We start from the raw sequence: 23084 nt of genomic DNA on the forward strand, positions 1-23084 counted from the left end.
AATTTTCTTTTGTCTTTTCTTTTCTTTTCTTTTTTTTTTTTTTTAACATTTATTTATTTTTGAGAGACAGAGCATGAGCAGGGGAGGGGCAGAGAGAGAGGGAGACAGAATCTGAAGCAGGCTCCAGGCTCCAAGCTATCAGCACAGAGCCCGATGCGGGCTCGAACCCACAAACCGCAAGATCATGACCTGAGCCGAAGTCGGACACTTAACCGACTGAGCCACCCAGGTGCCCCCGGGGATAATTTTCTAATGATCACATCTCTGGTAGATGTGGGATGTTCAGATTAGACCCAGAAATTGTAAGCCTGGGATTTTTATATTTGCTTTCCATCCTTCCTGCCATGTTTGAGAAAGAAGATAACCATTCTTTTTTTTCAACATTTATTTATTTTTGGGACAGAGAGAGACAGAGCATGAACGGGGGAGGGGCAGAGAGAGAGGGAAACACAGAATCGGAAGCAGGCTCCAGGCTCTGAGCCGTCAGCCCAGAGCCCGACTCGGGGCTCGAACTCACGGACCGCGAGATCGTGACCTGGCTGAAGTCGGACGCTTAACCGACTGCGCCACCCAGGCGCGCCAGAAGATAACCATTCTTGTAAAGCAGGGTCGTGTCAAGGAGAGCAAAAATAAAAGCATTTTTTGAATGTTTACTGCATGCATGTATTAATTTCTTTTTTTTTTTTTTTTAAGTTTTTTAGGGGCACCTGGGTGGCTCAGTCGGTTAAGAGGCCAAGTCTTTTTTTATTTTTATTTTTGTTTTTGTTTAATTATTTTTTATAGAACACAACGGGGGAGGAGAAGAGAGAGTGAGACACAGAATCTGAAGCAGGCTCCAGGTTCTGAGCTGTCAGCATAGAGCCCGACGCTGGGCACAAACCCAGAGACCGTGAAATCATGACCTGAGCTGAAGTCGGTTGCCCAACCAACTGAGCCACCCAGGTGCCCCTTAAGCAGCCAACTCTTGATTCATGATCTCACTGTTGGTGAGTTCGAGCCCTGCGTTGGGTTCTGTGCTGACAGTGCTGAGCCTGCTTAGGATTCTCTCTCTCTTCCTCTCTCCCTATGTAAACAAACAAACAAACAAACAAATAGAAATGTATTATTTTGAGAGAGAGAGCATGAGTGGGGCAGGGGCAGAGAGAGAGAGTTCCAAGCAGGCTCAGTGCTGTCAGCACAGAACCCGATGCGGGGCTCGAACTCACCAACAGTGAGATCATGACCTGAGCCGAGATCAAGAGTTGGCAGCCTAACCAACTGAGTCACCCAGACACCCCTGCATGTATTAATTTCTTATTCACTATCCTCTAATAGCTTCCCATCCCACTAAGATTAAATATAGATTCTTTACCATGGTCCATGATGTCCAGTATGATTTTGCACCGAATACCATTCTCCCTTCCTGTTGCATAGGCCTCCTGCTATTTTGTGAAAACAGTTGGTATTCTCCTGCCTCAGGGCCTTTGCACTCACTATTCTCACCACCTGGAGTACCCTTTCCCCCAGCTAACTGCGTGGTTCTCTCCTTTATCTCCTTCAAGTCAGACTTTCCCTAGGCACTTCCTTAGGTAACACAGGCGTGTGCTCCCGTGCACATACCATCACTTGCCTCTCCTTTATCTCTTTCCCCCTGCTTTATTTATATCTTTTAGCATTTATCACCCTCCCCCCCCCCCCGACAAATTACTTGTTGATTGTCTGTCTGCCCCCAGTGGACTGCAAACTCCAATAGACCTGGGCTTTGTTTTATTCACAAAACAATGCCTGACACACAGTAGGTGCTCATTAAATATTTATGGAATTAATTAATTTAGTGCGCACCCAAAACTGTGTAGGTAAACATGCCCATGTATTCAGGAGGGGGCGGATGGCGGTGGCTGAAATGTGTTTTCATACTGGCCCAGTCCCTCCTGGATTAGCTGGATCTAGTTAAACTGGGCCAAGATGTCTGCAGGGTATGCAAATGCTTTGCAGTGGAAGGAGACTCAGTCCATTCCAGCATAGAGCAGGGATCTGGAGGAAGTGTTCTAGAACTCTGCTGAGGCTGGGGTGACTCTTCTTTTCTCGAGAAGAGTGAAATTAGATGAAGGCCCAGCTAAGGAGTGGCAGCGTCCGCTGGGGAAAAAAAAAAAACTTGGGAGAAATGACACAAGCGGACGGAGTGTTTAGGGGTCACAAGAATGCAATGGACTCAGAGTCTACAGATGGTTCCACGTGCTTCAGTGAATTTGTTGCCGGGGAGAGCACGCCAATTCACAGATGAATAAGTGATTCCGAGTGGTAAATATTGGACAAGCAACCATGTGTGGGAGGAGAATTGGGCCCTGATAGCTGTCGAATGTATTTGGAAGAATTTCACTCCTGCCCGAGATGACCTCTGGAGCTGCTCTTCAGGTTGCTGTCCAGAGGAATCTGGGTGTTTTTCTAAAGGAATCCAGGTAGCTAATACCCCCCTTTAGCACCCAGGTCAGACAACTCACACTTCAGAAGCTGGGCTTTGTGGGTTATGTACGCCTGCACCCTAAAACTGCAAAGAAACTGAGTTTGCATATGTCGGAGAAGAGAGTCGTGAGCCTATCTCCTTGAGAAACAGCCCGGTTGAAGCCACAGAGTGGGGAGAGGGACCCGTGTCTTCTCAGCTGCTCACTTCCTAGAAAGCTGTATGGCAAAATAGCGTGTTAACGATCTGAATATTTAAACCAACAAGGTGGTCCTGCTGAGCACAAGATTCCTATAGGAAACATTTTGGTAGAATAACTAATCCTTAATGTACAGTTTCAAAAACGAAACACATTTCTGTAGTTCCAGTTCCTACATGGCAAAGCATCTCTTGACATCAGCCAGTTTCCGATCTGTAAGCCACCTCGCTGAATTTCAGTGTCAGCTACGCCAAATAACATCTCTTGGCTGTGAAAAGATTTTCTGGCAGGCTCTCAGAGACAAGGACAGATGGCATTCCGTTGGGGGTACTCCCAGCTCTTTGTTTTAGCAAATATTGACACTTTTGTAGGAAACAGATCCAGATCCTCTTTCTTCCTAACTCATCTTGGCAATCCTGAAGGTTTGGAGAGACAGAGTTCCATAGAATCGGGACAGCGCACTTGCCACAATTACAAAAGGCATATAGCAAGGAGGGTAATGGTCATGGTTGATTGATGCTCGCAAAAGTCACAAACTAGTAAGCAATATTCTGTGATCACAAATCACTTTCGAATAGCAATGAGAGAGGACAGGTGGGGAGAGGGGACCACGTGAAGGAAAAGCCTCTCCAAAAAAATTCCCATTACTGTAGCAAGTGGTTTTAAGATCCCCAAAATATGTATAAAAAAGAGTGTATCGTGGAGTTATAAAAGTGAAAATATAACAACAACCTAAACCTTCATCAGCAGCAAACTGTTTGCTAAGTCAAGATACATCCATATTATAGGATATATTGCAGCCTATGAAGATGACAGTATGGACCTGTATTTGTTTAATATGGAAGATGCAATCAACAGAAGTGTTTGTTTTTTTTTAATTTTTTAATCTTTATTTATTTTTGAAAGAGAGACAGAGTGTGAGCAGGGGAGGAGCAGAGAGAGAGGGAGACACAGAATCCGAAGCAGGCTCCAGGCTCTGAGCTGTCAGCACAGAGCCCGACGCAGGGCTCGAACTCACCAACCGCGAGATCACGACCTGAGCCGAAGTCGGACGCTCAACCGACTGAGCCACCCGAGCACCCCAGGAGTGGTTTTTGAAAAGCAGGTACGAAAACCAAGTTGTTACAAAAACAACTTATCTTTACAAAATTATTATAGAACTCACATGTTATATACATTATAAAAATTATTTTTATAAAAAGTGTGTGTGTGTGTGTGTGTGTGTGTCAGAGAGAGAGAGAGAGAGAGAGAGAGGGAGACATTGCCTGAGGCTTTTGCTGGGGGCCTTGCTGCAAGACTGAGGGAAAGAACAAAACAAGAGTCAGGGCAGAGGGAGCCTTGCAGGTAAGACATGGGGACAGGGTAAAAAAGGTTCAAATGGCTTCCGAACCAAGCCTCCCGCCCATCTGTCCTTACCGGAACAGGCCTCCCGAGAGCCAACATCAAAACTCTCTGTTTCAGCATCACCCCTTCCATACCCCGGTTCTGAGGGTGCCATGAACTCAGTGGTACCCAGAGTATCCTGATCTTTACTCAGGAAAAATTACTTCCTATATAATAACAAGAACAATGCCAAGATGAAGGGAAATAGTAAACTTGACTGCATTAGTTTTCTAGAACTGCCATGGCAAATTACCACACGAAAAGCTTGGTGACTTGAAACAGAAATGTATCTGTCACATGTGGTTCGGAGGTGACATGTGCAAAACCAAGGTCCTGGGAGAGCTGTGCTCCCCCGGAACGTTCTAGGGGAGAATCCTTGTTGCCTCTTCTGGCTTCCAGTGGCTCCTGGCGCTCCATGGCTTATGGTGGCATTGCTCTGATCTCTGCCTCTGTCTTCACACCGCCTTCTTCTCTGTGTGTCTGTGTCCTTTTCTAGGACACTCTCAGTGGATTCAGGGCCCACCCTAATCTGGTATGATCTCATTTCAATCCTCACCTTATTATATCTGCGGAGACCCTATTTCCAATTTAGGTCGCAGCCTGAGGTTTGGGGTGGATGTGAATTTTGGGGGGACTATTTGGCCTACTGTAATATCATAGACAACATTTGTTCAGCAAGCAACAACTCTGACTAGAATTTACCTGTTTAAGGAGCGCCTGCGTCACTCATCGGTTAAGCGTCCAACTTCAGCTTAGGTCATGATCTCACGGTTTGTGAGTTCGAGCCTCACGTCAGGCTCGGGGCTGACAGCTCAGAGCCTGGAGGCTGCTTGGGATTCTGGGTCTCCCTCTCTTTCTCTGCCCCTCCCCTGCTCGCACTCTGTCTCTCTCAAAGATAAATAAGCATTAAAGAAATTAAGAAGTTACCTTTCTCCAAAAGGAGGCGGAAGGCAGGTAAGGATCGGCAGGAGGCTCAGAATCGGTTCTCCATGGCCCAGAAAGCCCTGCCTCTGTCGTGTAGTTTGACAGAGCGCTGCCTTGGAATTAAGATCTGATAGAGATTCTGGAGCACAGGACAGCAAAACTAGGAATTAGAGAAAACTAGCAAGGACAAAGAAACAGTTAAGCAGGAGTGGTTAATGATGTGCATTACCAAAGAGAACATTATAGCTGCTATCAAAAATATAAATATGCTTGAAGGAGATGATCAAGTAAGTGAGAGACTTCAGGTGCTAAACTAACCATCAGTTCAAAGAATAAAATACCCGTCAACTTTACTAAATAATGGTCAGGGTCGTTGGCCTCAAAACTAGTTTCTTAGTGTAAAGGGGCACTAAGTGGGGCCTCTAGAAACTGGACTTACATTGATCCCCACTCAAGGATTCTTAGGTTTTCTTCGCTCTGGATGATCAATGACTTTCCCCACAACCCAAGTTATGTGCAGCTTCCCTATCGTCAAATAGTGTGACATTGCAGAACAGAGATCAACATGTTAGCTTTTCCAGATGTCATCACCCGGGTAGATGTACTAACAAAAAAAGGAAGACACATCAGAAAGTCAGGGGGAGACCCGTACATGTTCCCCTTCCAGTTGGAGATTTAACCAAGAGGAGAGTGTGTTTTCTTCTCCAGAGCTATGTGGTGGTGCTTTTTTAGGACCAAAGGCCTCACAGTCAACTGAGAACACGAGTTTGGTAGCAATCAAACATAGTTCCTCATTCATTGCCAAGCCTTTCAGAGACATTGACGGCAAGAAGGGAACTTAGAAACCTGTCAGGTTCAAGTTCTCTCTGTGCAGGTAAGAGGCCCAAGGTCCAGATATGTAGGGTCCCCCTTCCAAAATGACTTGTTTAGGTGAAACTAGGATTAGAGTCAGGAGTCCCAAGCGTTCTTCATGATATGCTTTGAACATTCTCACCAAGCAGCATTTCTTTTTTTAATTTTTTTTTAACACTTAATCATTTTTGAGAGAGAGGCAGAGAGAGACAGAGCATGCGCGGGGGAGGGGCAGAGAGAGAGGGAGACACAGAATCCAGAGCAGGCTCCAGGCTCTGAGCTGTCAGCACACAGCCCAACGCGGGGCTCGAACCCACCAACCGCAAGATCATGACCTGAGCTGAAGTCGGACACTTAACTGACTGAGCCACCCAGGCACTCCAGCATTTCTTAAACACCTAGAGTATAAATGGGTAAAGTGTTGACCTACTTTGAACATGCCACTCTAGGTTTGCATTAGTATATTAAGTCACTGTGTGTGCTAAAATAATATCCTCAGTCGAAAAGAGTAGGTGCTGAATGAGTGGTTTCTAAATGAATGGAATGCAGAATAAGACCAAAGGACAGTGGCTCCCTAGATATGCCAAAGACAGATATTCAGGCTCTCCTCTTGTCTTGGAAACACCACGAGTCCCCACCTTCCAGCTTCCTTTGCTGCTAAGTGTGGCCATGTGGCCGAGTTCCGGCCAATGGAATGTGAGTAGAAGTCATGGGTGCCACTTTCAGGCCCGGCCCATCAAACCCTCCCCCCATGCTTGGTCTTCACTCTCTTTCTTCATCACCAGCCAACGGAGAAGATCTGAGGACGGGGAAGAAGACAGAGCCACAATAAGGAAATGGCCTGTGTCCTCAAATGACCCAAAAAAGTGCAGACTCCCCTTATCCCAAACACTTTTTTGAACAGTGAAATAAGAAGTCAACTTTCACTGGGTTAAGCCACTGAGATTTGGGGGTCATTTACTGTAGTGGTTAGCCGCTCTGATTCTGTTTGTGTGGGTGGTTAACCAGAACGAGCCCCACAATATTTTAGGTGGTAGGCACTTCAGTTGTGATGGACAGGACCAAGGTTGGCAATGCTAATTTCTTTTGTTCCCAAACGTGGATGGTGCAAACTCGTAGATTTCTCATTCCCTGCTGATCAGCCTCACTCTGTCTCCCATGCCTCTTTTCATAATTCCCTTTCTGTTGTCTGTGTGTCTTAAACACACACACATACACACACACACACACAACGATCAAACTCTGGAACTTTAACCTGAATGTAAGAATTCTTATTCATACTACAGAGACCAGGCGGGAGGAAGCAAAACCCTTTAGATTGTGAGTTCCTTGGCATTGGCCTAGCCTTAAACAAACCTATTTCTCACATAAGGAGTCTGAGGCTCCCCAATCGGTGGTGTGTGTTTCATCCTAACGAGACTGTAAGGTAGAAATCAAAACTGTGCCCTAAATACAGGATTGGTTATTTTTGTGTAATAGATCAAAAAGGAAGAGCACGATACAATTAGGTATCAGATTCATCATCAGATTCATCATCACCAAGACTGGTACCAGATAGCAAATGAGGCCATTCTTAAATCTATTTTGCAGAAGCCTCTGGTAAAATGTCTTAACAACTGCAGAGTCATTTAAATTCTAGTGACTAATATCTGTTTGGAAACTAGCGATGCTTAATTCTTCCTCCTAGATAAAATGACTTCTACCTTAATTTATGTCGTGGACTTTTAATAGGCTATTTTGCTCAATCCTGGAATTTCTACTACAAATTTAAATTTTTCTGTGGCTAATATTAGCGAAACTTTCAAAAGAAGGATTGCAAAGTTCTAACGTGTTTTCTTTTTTGCTGATTTTGGATAGATACCTACAAGGAGTTGCCCCAGAAGAAAGCACAGGAGCTCAATTCACAGCAGCTCTTGATGGCTATGTTTTCATAGTAACTATCCTTCATGCCAAGTTACAATCTTACATTTATGATTGGGGTAAATGAGATTATTGTATCTAAGGACCAGGATGTGCTGCTGCAATGCTACTTGGTAGTTATAAATTATTCATTGACTATATCACTAACCACACAGCACAAGTACAGTTGCATTTTCAGTGTTTCTTTCCACTTGTCCGATGTCCTCTTCTGACACAGGGTGTGTTAGTTATCTAGGCTGTGTAACAAATTACCCCAAGATTTAGTGATTGGAAACAACATTTGTTATCTTAGAGTTTTTTTCTGGGTCGGAATGTGCCACTTAGATACATCCTCTGGCTTGAGGGTCTTCTGCAAGGTGTAATCGAGAAACTAGAGTGGGCTACAGTCATCTCAGACCTCAACTGGGATAAAATGTGCTTCAAAGCTCACTCAAGAGACCGTTGGCAGGCCTCAGGGTCTCACTGGCTATTGGCTGAAGACATGAGTGCCTTGCCACATGAGCTTGTTCATAGGGTATTCGCAACACAGCGGCCCTCTCCAAGAAGGCGAGAGTAAGAGATGGAGAGAGGGGGTGAGTGCTATGGTCTGAATTCTTGTGTGCCCCCAAAATTCATGTATTGAAACCTATCCCCCCAAGATGATGTTATTAGGAGGCATGACCTTTGGGAGGTGGGTAGGTCATGAGGATGGAACTATCGTGAATGAGATTAGTGCCCTTATAAAAGCCGCTGAGAAAGCTCCCTTGCCCCTTCCACCAGGTAAGGATACAACCGGATGTCGGCATTCTGCAGCCCGGAAGAGGGTTCCCACCAAAACCCACCCACAGTGGCACATTGATCTTGGATTCCCAGGCTCCAGAACAATAGACTTATGAGCCACCCAGTCCTATGTTATTTTTTTATAGCAGCCAGAACAAATTCAGCAAGCAAAAAAGAAGCCACTGAGTCTTTTTGTAACCTAACCTCGAGGATGACATCCCATCACTTTTGCCATAGTCTATATGTTAGAAGTAAATCACTAGGCTCCGCCCACACATCTTAGAACCCGCCTACCTCACAGGAATGCCATTTAAAGCCGTGCTTTGCAAAGTAATCCTGACGAAGGAGCCCTTTTCTCCCCCCCACCCCCAATCTGTTGAACGTCGATACTTTTTTAAAATAAATATTCATTTCTAAAAAAATAACAAAGGCATAAAAAAGCAAACCCACTGGATGTCGCATAATGTCAAACTGCTATAAAAACTTCTAAACACTTTTGATTCTATTACTTACCTCATGCGGACCAGAAACAAATAGTTTTGTGGATTGGCACCAGTCTCAGACCATCCTTTGAGTAGCAACAATTTAAGGATTTTAATAAATGCAGGTTACTCTTCAAGGCTGTTACAAGACAATCGTTTGTACTTTTCACTTGGCTACTTCTGGATGGTGGGATTCCAGAAATTTTAAAAAACCTGAGTAGAAGTCATTCCTTCTGTTTGCACTCCACTCTCTCTGCAAACCTAAAACTGGGGTCTTCTGTTTTGATTAAAGTCAAGAGTGTGTGGGACTGATCCTGAGTCTCCTGTTTAAGATTTTACTGCAAGGTCCTTTATAGGCCCTCCTCGTCACTAATCTGTGAGCTAGAATTAAGGCACTTTGGAATGAAGCAGTCTGACAAATAATATGATTATCCACATGCTTCTTTCTTTCTTTCTTTCTTTATATTTAAAGATTTTTTTTTATTAAATAATCTCTACACCCAACGTGAGCCTCAAACTCACAACCCCAAGATCAAGAGTCGCACGCTCCACCGACTGAGCCAGCCAGGTGCCCCTCCATGCACATTTTTGAAGATGAGGGACCAACCCCTTTCCCAACTAATGTTAGGAAGTTTGAGGGCCCTTCCTGATGCTAGTCTGTTACTCAGATCCCTGAAAACGCTTCTCAAGTGTAAATTCCTCAATTCAACTGGAAACAATCTTTCTGGAGCACCAACTCTGTGCAAGGTTCTGGAAGATAAGACCTTGAAGAGAGCCCCATCCCTGTTCTCACCTGGTTTACAGCACTTCCTTAATGGTCACGTACATCTCAATATTTTCCCACGTGAGTGCATCCTTTCTCTTGTTTCTAAGTGTGTCACATATCTATATCTAATCTCCCTAATGAAATCATAAACTCACCAAGCAAAAGTACCCATTTCATGTCCTTCAGTCTTCAGCACAGCATCAGGCAATTTAGTAGGTCCTTGTAAAAACCGGAATTCGGCGGACATTCACTGAGCCCAGAGCCTGAATCCCCAGCCCGGGCACTAAGTGCTGTGAACAGGGCTTCTGTCCCAAACCTCACTAGGCTGGTGATCATCCCTCTTCTTGCCTCTTTGTCACCCCTTAACCCATCCTTCAAGGCTTAAAGCAGAAGCAACTTTAAGAAATCTGCTTCTGCCCCCCTGGTTCTCAGTGGGGAAAATGAAATCTAGTGTGAACTTTTCACACCGGGCCCAGAAGAGGGAACTGTGTCGAGAAAGGGGCTTTTAAAAACAAGTCTTTCTTGCTCAGCTCCTCACACAATTGCCAAACCTCAGTTGGTCATCCCCTTCTATTCTCTCCCTGCTCCAAGGAAGGGAGTGAGGGTTAGTAAAAGCTACTTTTGCAAGGCCCCGTACTGAGTACCATGTGGGCACAGAAGTGAGCCAAACAGGTTTTTTTTTGTTTTTGTTTTTTTGTTTTTTTAAATCCTCAATAATTTACAATGGGCAAATGAGATGTATCCTCCACTATAATACAAAGTGGAATGGGCCAAGTGTTGCACTGTGGGAGAATATAGGGGCTGGGGGAGAGATTAATTCCAAATGGTGAAAATTCAGAGGATGTATTTTTGGGGTAAGCCTCGGAGGACGGGTGACATAAATAATGAGTAACACAGAACACTTTCTATGCCAAGTGCTGTGGTTAGTGGTCTGCATGCATCTCATTTAGGGTTCACAACTCTGCTGGGGAAGTGCTATTATTAAAACCACTTTACAGGGAGGAAACTGAGCCACAGACAGAGGGAGAAATTTGTCCAAGCCAGGCTAGTAAGCGGTGGAGGGGAGGATTTGAACTCATACCGGGTAATTCTAGGGCTGGTGCTCTTAACCCTCACTTAAGGAACAAAGAGGACCACGTGGCAAGGTCTAGCAGTGTGCAGGGCTTGCTCAGGAAACAGTGAGGAGTTGTGAGGCTGGAGCACAGGGCCTGGAGGGGTGAGGTGGGGGGTGGGGAAGAACAAGGGTTTGGATGGGATGCTGCTTGATCTCAATGGCAGCTGTGGAATCTATATGTCAAACTCCGGGCTTTACAAAGAGTAGTTCATCTGACTTCACCACATCCCTATTGGACAGGTACTATTATCCCCATTTTACAGGTAAGAGAACTGAGGTACAGACAAGTTAAGCAACTTAGTCAAGGTCACACGACTGGCTGATGGTGGGGCCAGGATACGAAGTCAAAGGTCATACTCTCAAACCCACTGCGCCAGCCCAGTGTTCTCATGTGGGCGGAAGCCCTTTGCATGCTGCCCAGGGTGTCTGCTTTCCCCTAGTTTACATATCCTGTCCCTTCGCACCCACCTCTACCCCTGACCCCCACCCCCACCCCGCGCCTTCAGCTACAGCAGCCAGGCCCCCAGGCACTGGGCTGGGGCCACCTGGTGCCCAGAACAACCTCTGCTCCCAGAAAGCTTTGCGTTCCCCCCGAATAAAGAACCTTTGAGCTGGGGAGCCCCGCCCCATGCGGGCCCCTCCCACGGGCGCGAGCCTGGGGGCGGTCGTGGGCGTGTCCCCGGCGGCAGCGCCCGCGGCCCGGGGCGGAGCCTAGCGGGAGGGGCGGGGCCTGCTCTCAGCGCAGGGCTGCGGGGAAGGCGGGCGGGTTGGGTCTCCGGGCAGGTGGCTCCTCTTCCGCCTCTCCTGAGCCCCTGGCAAAGCGCCGGCTGCCGAGGGAGCGTCTTCGTGCCCGGTCCCGGAGCCCGCGACGGCCCCTGCGCGCCCGGGTCCATTGTTTCGCTTCTCGGTCTCTTCCGGGCAGGTGCCCGCAGAGCGCCGGGCCCGCACGTGCCAAAGCGGCGGCCGCAGCAGCGCAGGGACCCGCGGGCGCCAGCAGGGGCGTCCCGGGGCGCGCGGCGGGAGATGAAGTACCTGAAGCCGTGGTGGTCGGACGGCGGCGGCCTCCTGCACCTCACCGTCCTGCTGAGCTTGGCGGAGCTCCACCTGGACCTTGACCTGGACCTCTACCTGCTGCTCCCGCCGCCCACCCGGCTCTGGGATGAGCTGCTGCTAGCCAGCGGCCCGACGAGCTCCGCCTATGCACTCAGCCCCTTCCCGGCCTCGGAAGTGTGGGGGCGCGCGGACCAGTTGCACCCCAAAGGCCGCGAGCCGGACCCCGCGGCGGAGTCCGCAGGCCGGCTGCTCCGGGAGGTGTGCGCGCTGGGGGTCCCCTTCATCCCCCGCACCCGAGTGGATGCGTGGCTGGTGCACAGCGTGGCGGCCGGGGACGCCGACGGAGCCCACGGACTGCTCAGCGCCGCCGCCGCCTCCTCCGCCGGGGGAGTCGGCGCCAGCGTGGACGACGGTAGCCAGGCTGCGCCGGGGGATGGCGGGGACCCCCGAGCGGCTGCGAGTAGCCCCTTGGACGCTGGGGAAGAGGAGAAGGCATCCGCAGAACCGACGGCTCAAGTGCTGGATGCCACAGCGAGCCAGGTAACCGGAGAGCTGGGACTCGAGCACGGTGCTGGGGGAGCTGGCCAGGAGCCCTGGAGTGTTGTGACGGACCCGGGAGGGAGCACACCCGCTTTTCTTCCACCCTCAGCCCCTGGGTGGTTGCAGTTTCGGGATCACTCTCGCCTCCCTTTTTTGTGAATCCAAACAAAAGCTGTTAGTGCTGTCGCTGTGGCTTTTGCGTGTTTGAGAAAGAAGTGGGTGAAATCATCCGTTTGTCCGTAGGGGATACCTTTTTCCTGTGTTTGATGGCTGTCAAGGCTAGTTCGGGGCAGTGGAGGGGAGAAGGGTAACTGGTGATTTTCTCGCCTACGGTTTTCGTTCAGTACGTCGTGTACACTGAGATGTGTTTTTCCGGAACCTGTGTCCGAACCGGCGAATCCAAAAGTGGCCTTGGCCACCAGGAGGACACGTTTCTCTTTAAGAACTCACTCTCCCGCCTAACGTGATGGCCCCTACCCGGATTTTAACCCAGTTGCAGTTCGTTTTGGTGCTTGCCTGGATTAAAGAGCCATGGTCAGTGTTCAGTCTGAGGCCAGTTGGTGGACGGTCCGCTGACCTAACCATCCCCAGCTCCTAAAAACCCTCCTCCCTCCTGGAACCTGTGTAACTTCTAATTAGCATAAAGAAAGCATGTGCCCTGACGGTCACCTAGTGACTTAAGTGCCCTTTGGCTTATGGGTTCAAATTCCTTGGGTTAACTTCCTTTTGAAACAGAGCTCGCTGAGATGGACTGATGGAAGTATGTATGTGGTGCTCCCACTAGCTGCTGGAGTCTAAGGACACTTAATTCCAATTTTCACAAAACCATCTTGCCCAAAGTTCCTTCATAGTGACCTTTTTAATTGTCTCTTGGCCCAAATCTGAGTGTTAACGTTTGGTATCGATCAACAGGTGTTCCTTGGATGTTGTTTTTGTGGAGCGCAATCTCATGCACAATGGGAACTGGGGTAGACAGGTTTGTTTGCTGCTCTTCAGAATTGCCCCGTTTGTGTAGGCAGTTGCCAGACGAGCTTCTCCACCCTCTCCTGGAGGGGTCATTGTGACGAAGTGCTTGTGATTCACTGTTATGCAGATCCGATCCCTTCCTCTTCCTGAGGCCGGAACTAGTGGGATGGGGGTTAGTGCGAGTCTGGGTGGGCTTCTGTCGAAAACAAAAAGTGGAAGGCTCTTCCCACTCACTCATCCAGTCTCGGCCTTCACCTGAATCCTCTGCCTCCTAAGGGGTGGTGCCTGGGGCACTGCAACCTCTCCCGATTCTGCACCAGGGGAGTGGGGGTGGGGAGAGAAACCCAATGCTCCATGCTGTAGCAGATGGCACCCTCCCCTCCCCCCCCCCCCTTCATGTCACCCGCCTTGCAAAGCAAACCCGGACCTGGGGAGAGGTGAAGCTGTTCCCTCCCCTTCCCAGCATTACCTTATTTAGTCTCTGCAAACCCGCATTCGGGGAAGCTCTGGGGGCCAAGGCTTGGCCGCACCTCCATGGAGGCCTTGAGCCCAGCTTTCCTAGCGGGGAGAATGAAGTTCCTACGGGGCCGTTCTCTTGGTGTTGCCTTCCTCAGCTAGCACATGTGGACCTGCTGGACCGCGGCAGCTGCTGGGGTGCCCCGGTGATATGCATCCTGGTGATGATCAGGTGCTGAACACCCTACATTTTCACAGCCAATTCACCTGGATTCTCAAAAACAAAGAAAACATAAGGAAGTTTGGTTGTAAGTTTGTATGTGTTTGGCAATACCTTTTTTTTTTTTTTAAAGCAACCTTGTGAGGCAGGCAGACCGGGTATCCTTCCAAACAATTTGTACTAAAAGAAAATAGAGGACCAGCGATGTTAGGGGACTTGGGTAAAGCCACGCAGTTAATTGGTGCCAGAGATGCAACTAGAACCTGAGCTTTCGGATCCTAGGCTAGTGCTTTATTTTTTTTAAACATTTTCTTTTAACGTTTATTTATTTTGGGGACAGAGAGAGACAGAGCTTGAACGGGGGAGGGTCAGAGAGAGAGGGAGACACAGAATCTGAAACAGGCTCCGGGCTCTGAGCTGTCAGCACAGAGCCCGATGTGGGGCTCGAACTCACGGACCGCAATTTCATGACCTCAGCCGAAGTCAGACGCTTAACCGACTGAGCCACCCAGGCACCCCCCAGGCTAGCACTTTAATTAAGCACTTGTGTCTACCCAGGTTCTCTGAACCAGCCTGCAGCTGGGATGGGGGTGATGCCTCCCACTCCTGACCTCAGCACCACCACTCTCCAGTGCTGGATTGACTTTTTTTTTTTTTTTCCCAATGTTTATTTATTTATTTTGAGAGAGCGCGCAAACCCGGGAGGGCAGAAAGAGAGAGGGAGAGAGAGAATCCCAAGCAGGCTCCTCACTGTCCGTGCAGAGCCCAGTGCAGGGCTCGATCCCGTGCACCTCAAGATCGTGACCTGAACTGCAATCAAGAGTCAATGCTTAACCAGCTGAGCCACCCGGGCAGCCCCGGGTTGGCTTTTAAAAGCAGATTGTACCACCCGTAATACTGAGGTTACAATTTGAAACCATGACTCTGTGGAAAATGGGCTGGGAAAACAGCGCGGGTTTTTGCAATCCGCAAACCTGGGTTTAGGGATATCACTTACTAATGTGCCCTCATACAGGTTCCTTTAATCATTCCAAGCCTCAGTGTTTCACCTCTCAAGTGGGAGAGTAACACTGACTTCAAGGTTTGTGCGAATTAAATGGGAACAGCATGTGTGAAGTGCCAGCCCCGTGCCTGGAATATAATTGCTGTTCTCTTCTTTCTGCCTCGGTTCTCAACCCACGCTACTTAACCAGTCCCCACTCACTTTGTTTCCTTTTGTCCTGTTTATAAGTCTGAGCTGGTTGTTTGCTTGTTAGGGGGTTGGGTGTGGTGTGTTGCAGCCAGACTGCCTGGTATTGAATCCCAGCCCTCTACCACTTACAGCTCTGTGACCTTGGGCCAGTTTCCTTGCCTGTCTGTGCTTCATTTTCCTCATCTGCGCAATGGGAATAATAAAGGTGCCCACCACACAGGATTGTGAGAATCAGTTCATTCCGTGTAGTTGGCTTAGAAGTGTGGGGGTGCCTGGTTGGCTCAGTTGGTTGAGCGTTCAACTTTGGCTCAGGTCATGATTTCTGGTCCATGAGATCGAGCCCCACATTGGGCTCACTGCTGTCAGCGTGGAACCCGCTTTAGATCCTCTGTCCTCTCTGCCCCTTCCCTGCTCTTGCAAGGTGGCTATTGTTAACTTCGACAAGAGAGAGTGTTTTGTCCTACAGGAACAGCATAGGTTTGTTTTGTTTGTTTTTATTATTTTTTAAAGTTTATTTATTTTTTTTAATTTTTTTTTTTTTTTACGTTTATTTATTTTTGAGACAGAGAGAGACAGAGCATGAACGGGGGAGGGGCAGAGAGAGAGGGAGACACAGAATCGGAAGGAGGCTCCAGGCTCCGAGCCATCAGCCCAGAGCCCGACGCGGGGCTCGAACTCACGGACCGCAAGATCGTGACCTGAGCTGAAGTCAGACGCTCAACCGACTGAGCCACCCAGGCGCCCCTAAAGTTTATTTATTTTTGAGAGAGACAGAGAAAAAGAGAGAATACCAAGCAGGCTTCCCTCGGTCAGTGCATAGAGCCCGCTGCAGGGCTTGAACTCACAAACCGTTAGACCGTGACTTGAGCCAAAATCAAGAGTTGGATGTTTAACCAACTGAGCTACCCAGGTGCCCAGTTTTGTTTGTCTTTAAATAGATAATTTCAGTGGCTTATTTGAGCTGTAGGAGATTCTGGTCTTAACGGTATAATTTTCCATAATTTTTGTACATATGCAAAACTGTTACGGAGTAGGGGATTTTCCAAGTATCAGAAGAAATACTGCTTTGGTTTCACTTCTTAGCGGGGCCAATCATCATCTGAAAACAGAACCCGGAATTCCCCAGGGTAGACCTGCTTCCCTTCATAACCACAGCCATTCACTCATGACGGATGATGCACGTGTTTTCAAAGTAACGCACAGGTTAAACAAAGAATTGAACAGTTTTTGCAGAATTGAGTGTGTGAGCATATGTTGGCCTATAGCCAGCCGTCAGCATTTCCGAGAGCTGTCTCCCCTTTGAAGCTGAGAGGCTTGTGGTCATCTCGATAATGGTTTCAAGCCCCCAGGAGAGGGACCCTGTGCTGCGTGAGGGGTCCAGCAGGACCTCGTGGGTTAGACTGGATTTCTTTGGGTCACAGGAAGAATCCAAGCGTAAAGGAAGAGAAAGAAGCTCCTTAATTGTTAAAGTAAAATTGGTTTTTCATTTCAAAAGCAAAGTTAATCAGTCACTGGTGCTTGGGCAGTTGGAGATAGATGAAATCTCAAACACTTGCTTGTTTTTAACTCACGCCTATGATACAAAAATAGTCTTACACCTTCATGCATCGCAGTGTAACCAAGTTTCAGAGGAGGCTCTTTGCTTAAGGACGCAGTGAACATTCACCTATGGCCTTACACAGGAGAAGATGGCATAGGGTCACTGTATCAGTGTCCCAGGGCGGCTCTAACAAAGTGCCACCAACTGGGTGGCCTACACGGCGGAAATTTGTCTCCCAGTTCTGGAGGTGAAAAGTCGGAGGTCAAGGCCTGGTTCATTATGAGGCTGAGAGGGAGAGTCTGTTCCAGGCCTCTCTGCTAACTTCTGGTGGTCTGCTGACCATCTTTGGTGACTCTTGGTTTCTACTGTGTCGCCCCAATCTCTGCCTTCATCTTCACGAGACACTCTCCCTGTGTGCACACCTGTAGCCAAACTTCCCCTTTTGTAAGGACACTGGTCGTACAGGATCGGGGCCCACCCGACTCAACTGATTGCATCTGCATCGACCCCATTTCCAAACAAAGGCACACTCTTCGATACTGAGGGTTATGACTTCAACATGGGAATTTTGAGGGACACGATTCAATCCATTACGCAGTCACCATCTCCCTTTTCCTGGCAACTCTTGGGGCGTTCAGCTTGTTGAGCAAGTAGGCCGCAGCAGTTTCCGGAAGCAGCTGGTCTATGTGTACGATCATTTGCTGCAGGACTTGGTGTAAGCCCATGAGCAAACCTGGGGTGTTTTTTGCTGGCTTCATGTGCAGCCAACCCCAAGGAACCTTACTTCAGACTTCTTCCAGTCAGTTTTTCACCACAATATGCGGTTTATAGAAATATCACCCTCTGCAGTGTCCCTTGTATCGTTTCCCTGCTTCTCAGCTCAGAAATCAGAGCGCAGGGCCCCGGGCTGGGACTCCCGAGGCAGGCTGGGCCAGTGGTCAAGTTTACTTGACGCTGTTGTCAGACCCGTCCGTGACAGGGGTAGCTGTAGATCTCGGCTCACTGCTGACAGGTTGTGTGATCTGGGGCACACTTTTTAACCTCTCTGTGCCTTGGTTCCCTTATCCGTAAAGTGGGATGGTAAGAGTACTTTAGGGAGTTGTGAGGGTTAAATGAGATCATACAAATTAGGGTTGGTACACAGTAAGCCCTCAGTCATGTCTGCTGCTGCTGTTAATTCAGCTGGGGCTGTGACGCCCCTGCCCCGATTTATTCCTATTCCTTCTCTTGCCCGGCACAGGTTTCCAAAGCTCACGGTCATCTCTTCACTTTCATCTGGGGAGCGTCCACCAGCTCATTACCTACCTACCAATTCAATCTTTTGTCATTTGAGGCGCCCCATTAGGCTAGTGTGACCCAACTCCCCAGCTGCCCAAGCTGAGCTCATCTCCCACTTAGGTTCTACCTGTGGCCTACTTTCCACCTAAAACTTTCTCCCTTCCTTTTCCCCAGACCGCCCCGTGCTCTCCTGCACCTCACTCTGTCACCTTGGCCCAGAATGTGTCCTTTCATCCCATCCAAGTCTTTTACTGCTAAATTCTCAGACTCCTCTCAACTATCATCACCTCTGTGATAAGCATTTCCTGTTCTTTCCTTTGAGCCTGGCTGCACTGTGTAATGTTTCATAGGTGGGCCTTGGCATCCTCTTCTTGGGACTGCAGTGTCTTGAGCTTGGAAACTGAGTCTTCACTTGAACCTGCAAGTAGCACCAAGGCCAGGGTCAAGGGCAGAGGCCGGTGCAGCCCACCTCTGCTGAGCACTCCTCACCCATCCGTCACGTTGCCTTGCCAGAACTTCCAGAATGCCATGAGCTTGAACGGGTCTTGGGTCATTCAAGGCTAGATAGTGCCCCGACTGGAAAGTAGGTCAGATCTGAAATCCTGATAGGCCATCTGACCATTTAATGCCAGTTTGAGTGGATGGGGGCCATGGAAAGCCGACTTTCAGGTTGGCATGATCATTAATCAGGTGGTGAAATTTAGGATTGCCTAAAGTGATATAGCAAGTTAGTGACCTTGCCTGGAATAGAACAAATCACCACTGTTAAGCACTGAGTAAACCATACCTCCCACACACTACAAAACTTCAAACTTGGGGGAAACGTGCTTCCCCCATCTACGGCAGTTTTTTGATATGAGTAGCTTATACTCAAAATCTAGTTGTTAAGGATCTGTGTTAATATTCCAGTACACCTCTGGGCAGCAGAAGCTGGCTGAGGCTCAGACACACACCTGGGTTGGTTTGGGTTGAGTTGCAGATAGTGGTTGGCAGAGTATGGACAGTGACGTAGAGGCAAGGCATGGCCTTTTGAGGTTGGATAGAACTGGCTTCCCATTGGCATCAGGGTTCTTCGGAGAACAGAACCAGTATGATAAATATACATGTATACATGTGTATGCATGTGTATACATCTAGTTTATTTATTTATTTATTTTTTATGTTCATTGATTTATTTTGAGGAAGGGAGGGGCAGAGAGAAAGAGAGAATCCCAAGCAGGCTCCGCACTGTCAGCACAGAGCCCCATGCGGGACTCAAACCCATGAGCCGTGAGATCACGACCTGAGCTGAAATCAAGAGTCAGACGCTTAACCGACTGAGCTGCCCAGGTGCCCCTATATATCTGTTTTAGAGATTTGTTTCAGTTGGCTGATGCAGTTGTGGAGGCTGGCAAGTCCCAACTCTGGGGTAGCTGGACACTCGGGGCAGGCACTGATGCTGCAGGCTTGAGGCAGAATGTCTTCTGCCTCAGTGAAACCTCAGTTTTGCCCTTAAGGTCCTTCAGCTGGTTGGATGAGTCTCACTCCGATTAGCAAGGTAATCTTTTACTTAAAGTCACTTGGTTCACCGTAGCTGTAACCACAAGTACAAAATATCCTGACAGCACCACCTCAGTTAGTGTGTAATTGCATAACTGAGTACAAGAGCATAGCCACTTTGACACCTGAAACTAACCATCACACCATCCCAGCTCTGGCTCTTCCTGGGCAACCTCTGTGAGCCTTAGTTCCCAGATTGTAGAAGGGGAATATTAACGTCTTTTGGGGAGAGTTCTTATGAGGGCTAAAGAACACTGTATGTTAAAAGGCTAGTATAGTTCCTGGTGTGCTAATAGATGTCTAACAGATGATTTGCTCTTATCGCCCCTGAGCTGGGGGTCCGATCTCCAGGAAACCCCTGTCCTCTGGAGGAAAGTATCAGACTGCTAGGACATGCTGGGACCTGCTTTGCTGGAAATGGCTGAATGGATTGGGGATGTGCCATGCTGAGAAGATCAGACTGAGGGAGGAACATGATGGGCAACTCAGATATTTGAAGAGCTGTTATGTAAGGGAGGCCTTGAAATTGTGGAGGAGCCAGACCCTGAACGTGAAGGCTCATCCAAAGGAAGAACTTTTGAGCGTGTCTGGGTGGCTCAGTTGGTTAAGCGTCTGACTCTTGGTTTTGGCTCAGGTCAGGATCTCATGGTTCGTGAGATCAAGCCCTGCACTGGGCTCTGTGCTGACAGCGTGAAGCCTGCTTGGGATTCTCTCTCCCCTTTTCTCTCTGCCCCTCACTTGCTCTCTCTCTCTCTCAAAAATAAGTATATAAATATTTTAAAATAAATAAATAAAGGAATAACTTTTGTTTGTTTTCACGTAGGCTCCACGCTCCATGTGAGGCTTGGACTCACAACCCTGAGATTAAGAGTCACATGCTCTACCAACTAAGCCAACCCGGCACACTTTTCTTAGCTTTTCTTTATTTTTTAAATTTTTTTATTTTTTTTAACATTTATTTATTTTTGAGACAGGGAGAGACAGTATGAACAGGGGAGGGTCAGAGAGAGAGGGAGACATAGAATCTGAAACAGGCTCCAGGCTCTGAGCTGTCAGCACAGAGCCTGACGCGGGGCTCGAACTCACAGACTGCGAGATCATGACCTGAGCCGAAGTCGGATGCTTAACCGACTGAGCCACCCAGGCTCCCCTCTTAGCCTTTCTTTAGAGTGGAGTTTCTCCCAGGGTCATCCAGTGACTGCGTCATTTACTAAGTTGCTTGTTAAAATGTAGATTTGGGGGCCCACCCCTGATGGGCCGAATTAGAGCTTCTCAAGTGGGGCCTGGGAATCTCCAGTTTATGGGACCTCCCGATGATTCTTAGGTTTCTTTCCCATGGCCTCCCAATATCCCCCCTCCGCCCCCTCCCGCCCCCCAATGGAAGACGTGCCTGGTGTTTTAAAGCTGAAGCCAGATCTCTCTAGTTCCTTGCTGAAGGGTGGGGGACTAGCTTGGCAAAAAACTAATAATGAATGCAGAACTACAGTTGACCCTTGAACAATCAGGTTCAGGGTTCTGATGCCACACACAGGCGAAATGCCATGTGTAACTTTTGACTCCCCCCAAACTGAACTGCTGATGGGCTACTGATAACATCAAGAGTTGATGACATATTCTGTAAGTTATGTGCATGACATTCTGTATTCTTACAGTAAAGGAAGCTAGAGCAAAATGTTAAGAAAATCATGGGGAAGAGAAAAAAAAAAAACTTTACGGTACAATGCTGTTAAAAACTCCACGTATCAGTGGACGTGCGCAGTTGAAGCCTGTGTTGTTCAAGGGTCAAATATAGCTCATGCATGAATGCAGTTGAAAGCTCGTGCTTAAGTTCTAAAGCAGGCAAAGCCAAGGTAGAAATACCAGAACAGGAGAGAACTTTCTGGGCAGGTGAAAACATTCTGTGTTGCAGTTAAGATGTGAGTTAAGTGGGTGCCTCCATTTATTGAAATTGTACAGCTAAGGTTTATGCATTCCTGCCTATGTAAATCCTACCTAAATACTGTGCTAGAATAGTTTTGCATGGAGGGATGGAGATACTGATGATAGAAGAATGACAGAGTGCTGATAGTGGCTGAAATGGATGAAGGGTACATTACTATGTTCCGTTTTCTGCTTATTTTATGTGTTCGAAATTTTCAATAGTAGAGAAATACAAACACATTATGCATTTTGAGGCCCACTTGGCCTGTCTTGCCTGCTGGGGTAATCATTTATTTATTCATTAAAGAAATGAATCGTAAATGAATTTTTTTTCTAATGTTTATTTATTGAGGGGGGTGGGGGAGGGCAGAGGGAGAGAGAGAGAGAGAGAGAAAGAAAGAGAGAGAGAGAAAGAAAGAAAGAATCCCAAGCAGGCTCCGCTCTGCCAGCACAGAGCCCGATGCGGGGCTCAAACCCACAAACCACGTGAGATCATGACCGGAGCCAAAATCAGGAGTCTCACGCTCAGCCGACTGAGTACCCAGGCGCCTCTAAATGAATTCCTACTGCCTACTCACCACTCCCCCCAGCCCCTCAGCCTGCACAAAGGGGCTGCTTGTATGGGAAACAGCTCCTTTTAAAACCAGAGCCTGAAAAGAAAGAAAATAAAAATAAAATCAGAGCCTGTGCGCTGGAGCTCATACCCTGTGTCATAGGTGTGGAGGCTCCTATTTAGAAACACTGTTATTTTTACACCTGACTTCTAGTGGGCAGTCACATCAAATAACTTCGTTTCAGCCTTGGGGAGCATTCCTGCCAGTTGCTTAGCTGCCTCCCTGCCATGTCCAGGGGCTTCAGAAATGAGTTTAGCTTCTATCTCGTGTTATTATGGGAAAATTTCAAGCATATATTACACGTGGAGAGAATGGCTACCAGGGCCCAGGGTAATGGGACTTCCTGTCCCTGTTATCTGGCTTTAACAGTTACAGTTCATGGCCCGTCTTGTTTTGTCTATTACAGCCCCCACCCTACCCCCAGACTTCATTTCTTGTGATTCCCCGGCCAGTTCCCTGCAGAGAATTCTCAAGAGAAGAGAAACAGCCCATCTTTGTTCCTGTCTGACTCTTCCCACTACCTTCGCTGACTCAGAAAACATTCTGTAAATATTTTCGCATATATCCCTAAAATATAAGGATCCTTCTAAACATCACTGGCGCATCACCATTAGCACACCTAAAAAAAAATCAACTGTAATTCTTCAATAATCACCAAATTTCCAGTCGGTATTCAGGCTCCCCCAAACGTCTCACGAGTAGTTTTTCCACAGTTGGTTTGTTGGACTCACGATCCAGACGAGATCCACACCTCCCACACCTCGCATTGTAGCCAGCCGGCCGTGTTTTGCACGGGAAGGTGATAGACAGATGGAACGTCGCTTCCTGGTCTGGAGTCAGCCCTCCCCACGGCTGCTGCTCTCATCTGCGTGGTGCGGAGCGAAGCAAGTGGACGCCAGCGTGGGCAGTGGTGTTGCGGTCGGGGCT

General features: G+C 48.0%; 1 protein-coding gene and 1 long non-coding RNA gene across 3 annotated transcripts in view; one reads left to right on the forward strand and one right to left on the reverse strand.

Annotated features, from left to right (window-relative positions):
* The first annotated feature begins 11564 nt into the window (after window positions 1–11564).
* The window catches only part of NFE2L3 (NFE2 like bZIP transcription factor 3), a 31725-nt gene continuing 20205 nt past the window's right edge, over window positions 11565–23084 (forward strand). For both annotated transcript variants that reach the window (XM_045495118.1, XM_045495119.1), the window contains exon 1: window positions 11565–12432. In XM_045495118.1, coding sequence (XP_045351074.1) covers window positions 11863–12432 — 570 coding nt within the window. In that variant the 5' untranslated portion in view covers window positions 11565–11862. The remainder of the gene's footprint in view (window positions 12433–23084) is intronic.
* LOC123606586 lies at window positions 13273–14448 on the reverse strand. Its single transcript, XR_006716360.1, has 2 exons — window positions 13868–14448; window positions 13273–13594 (listed from the first exon to the last, which is right to left on the reverse strand). It is a non-coding gene; the product is annotated as an uncharacterized LOC123606586 (long non-coding RNA).

The sequence above is a fragment of the Leopardus geoffroyi genome, chromosome A2 (assembly GCF_018350155.1).
Source record: "Leopardus geoffroyi isolate Oge1 chromosome A2, O.geoffroyi_Oge1_pat1.0, whole genome shotgun sequence".
NCBI lineage: Eukaryota > Metazoa > Chordata > Mammalia > Carnivora > Felidae > Leopardus > Leopardus geoffroyi.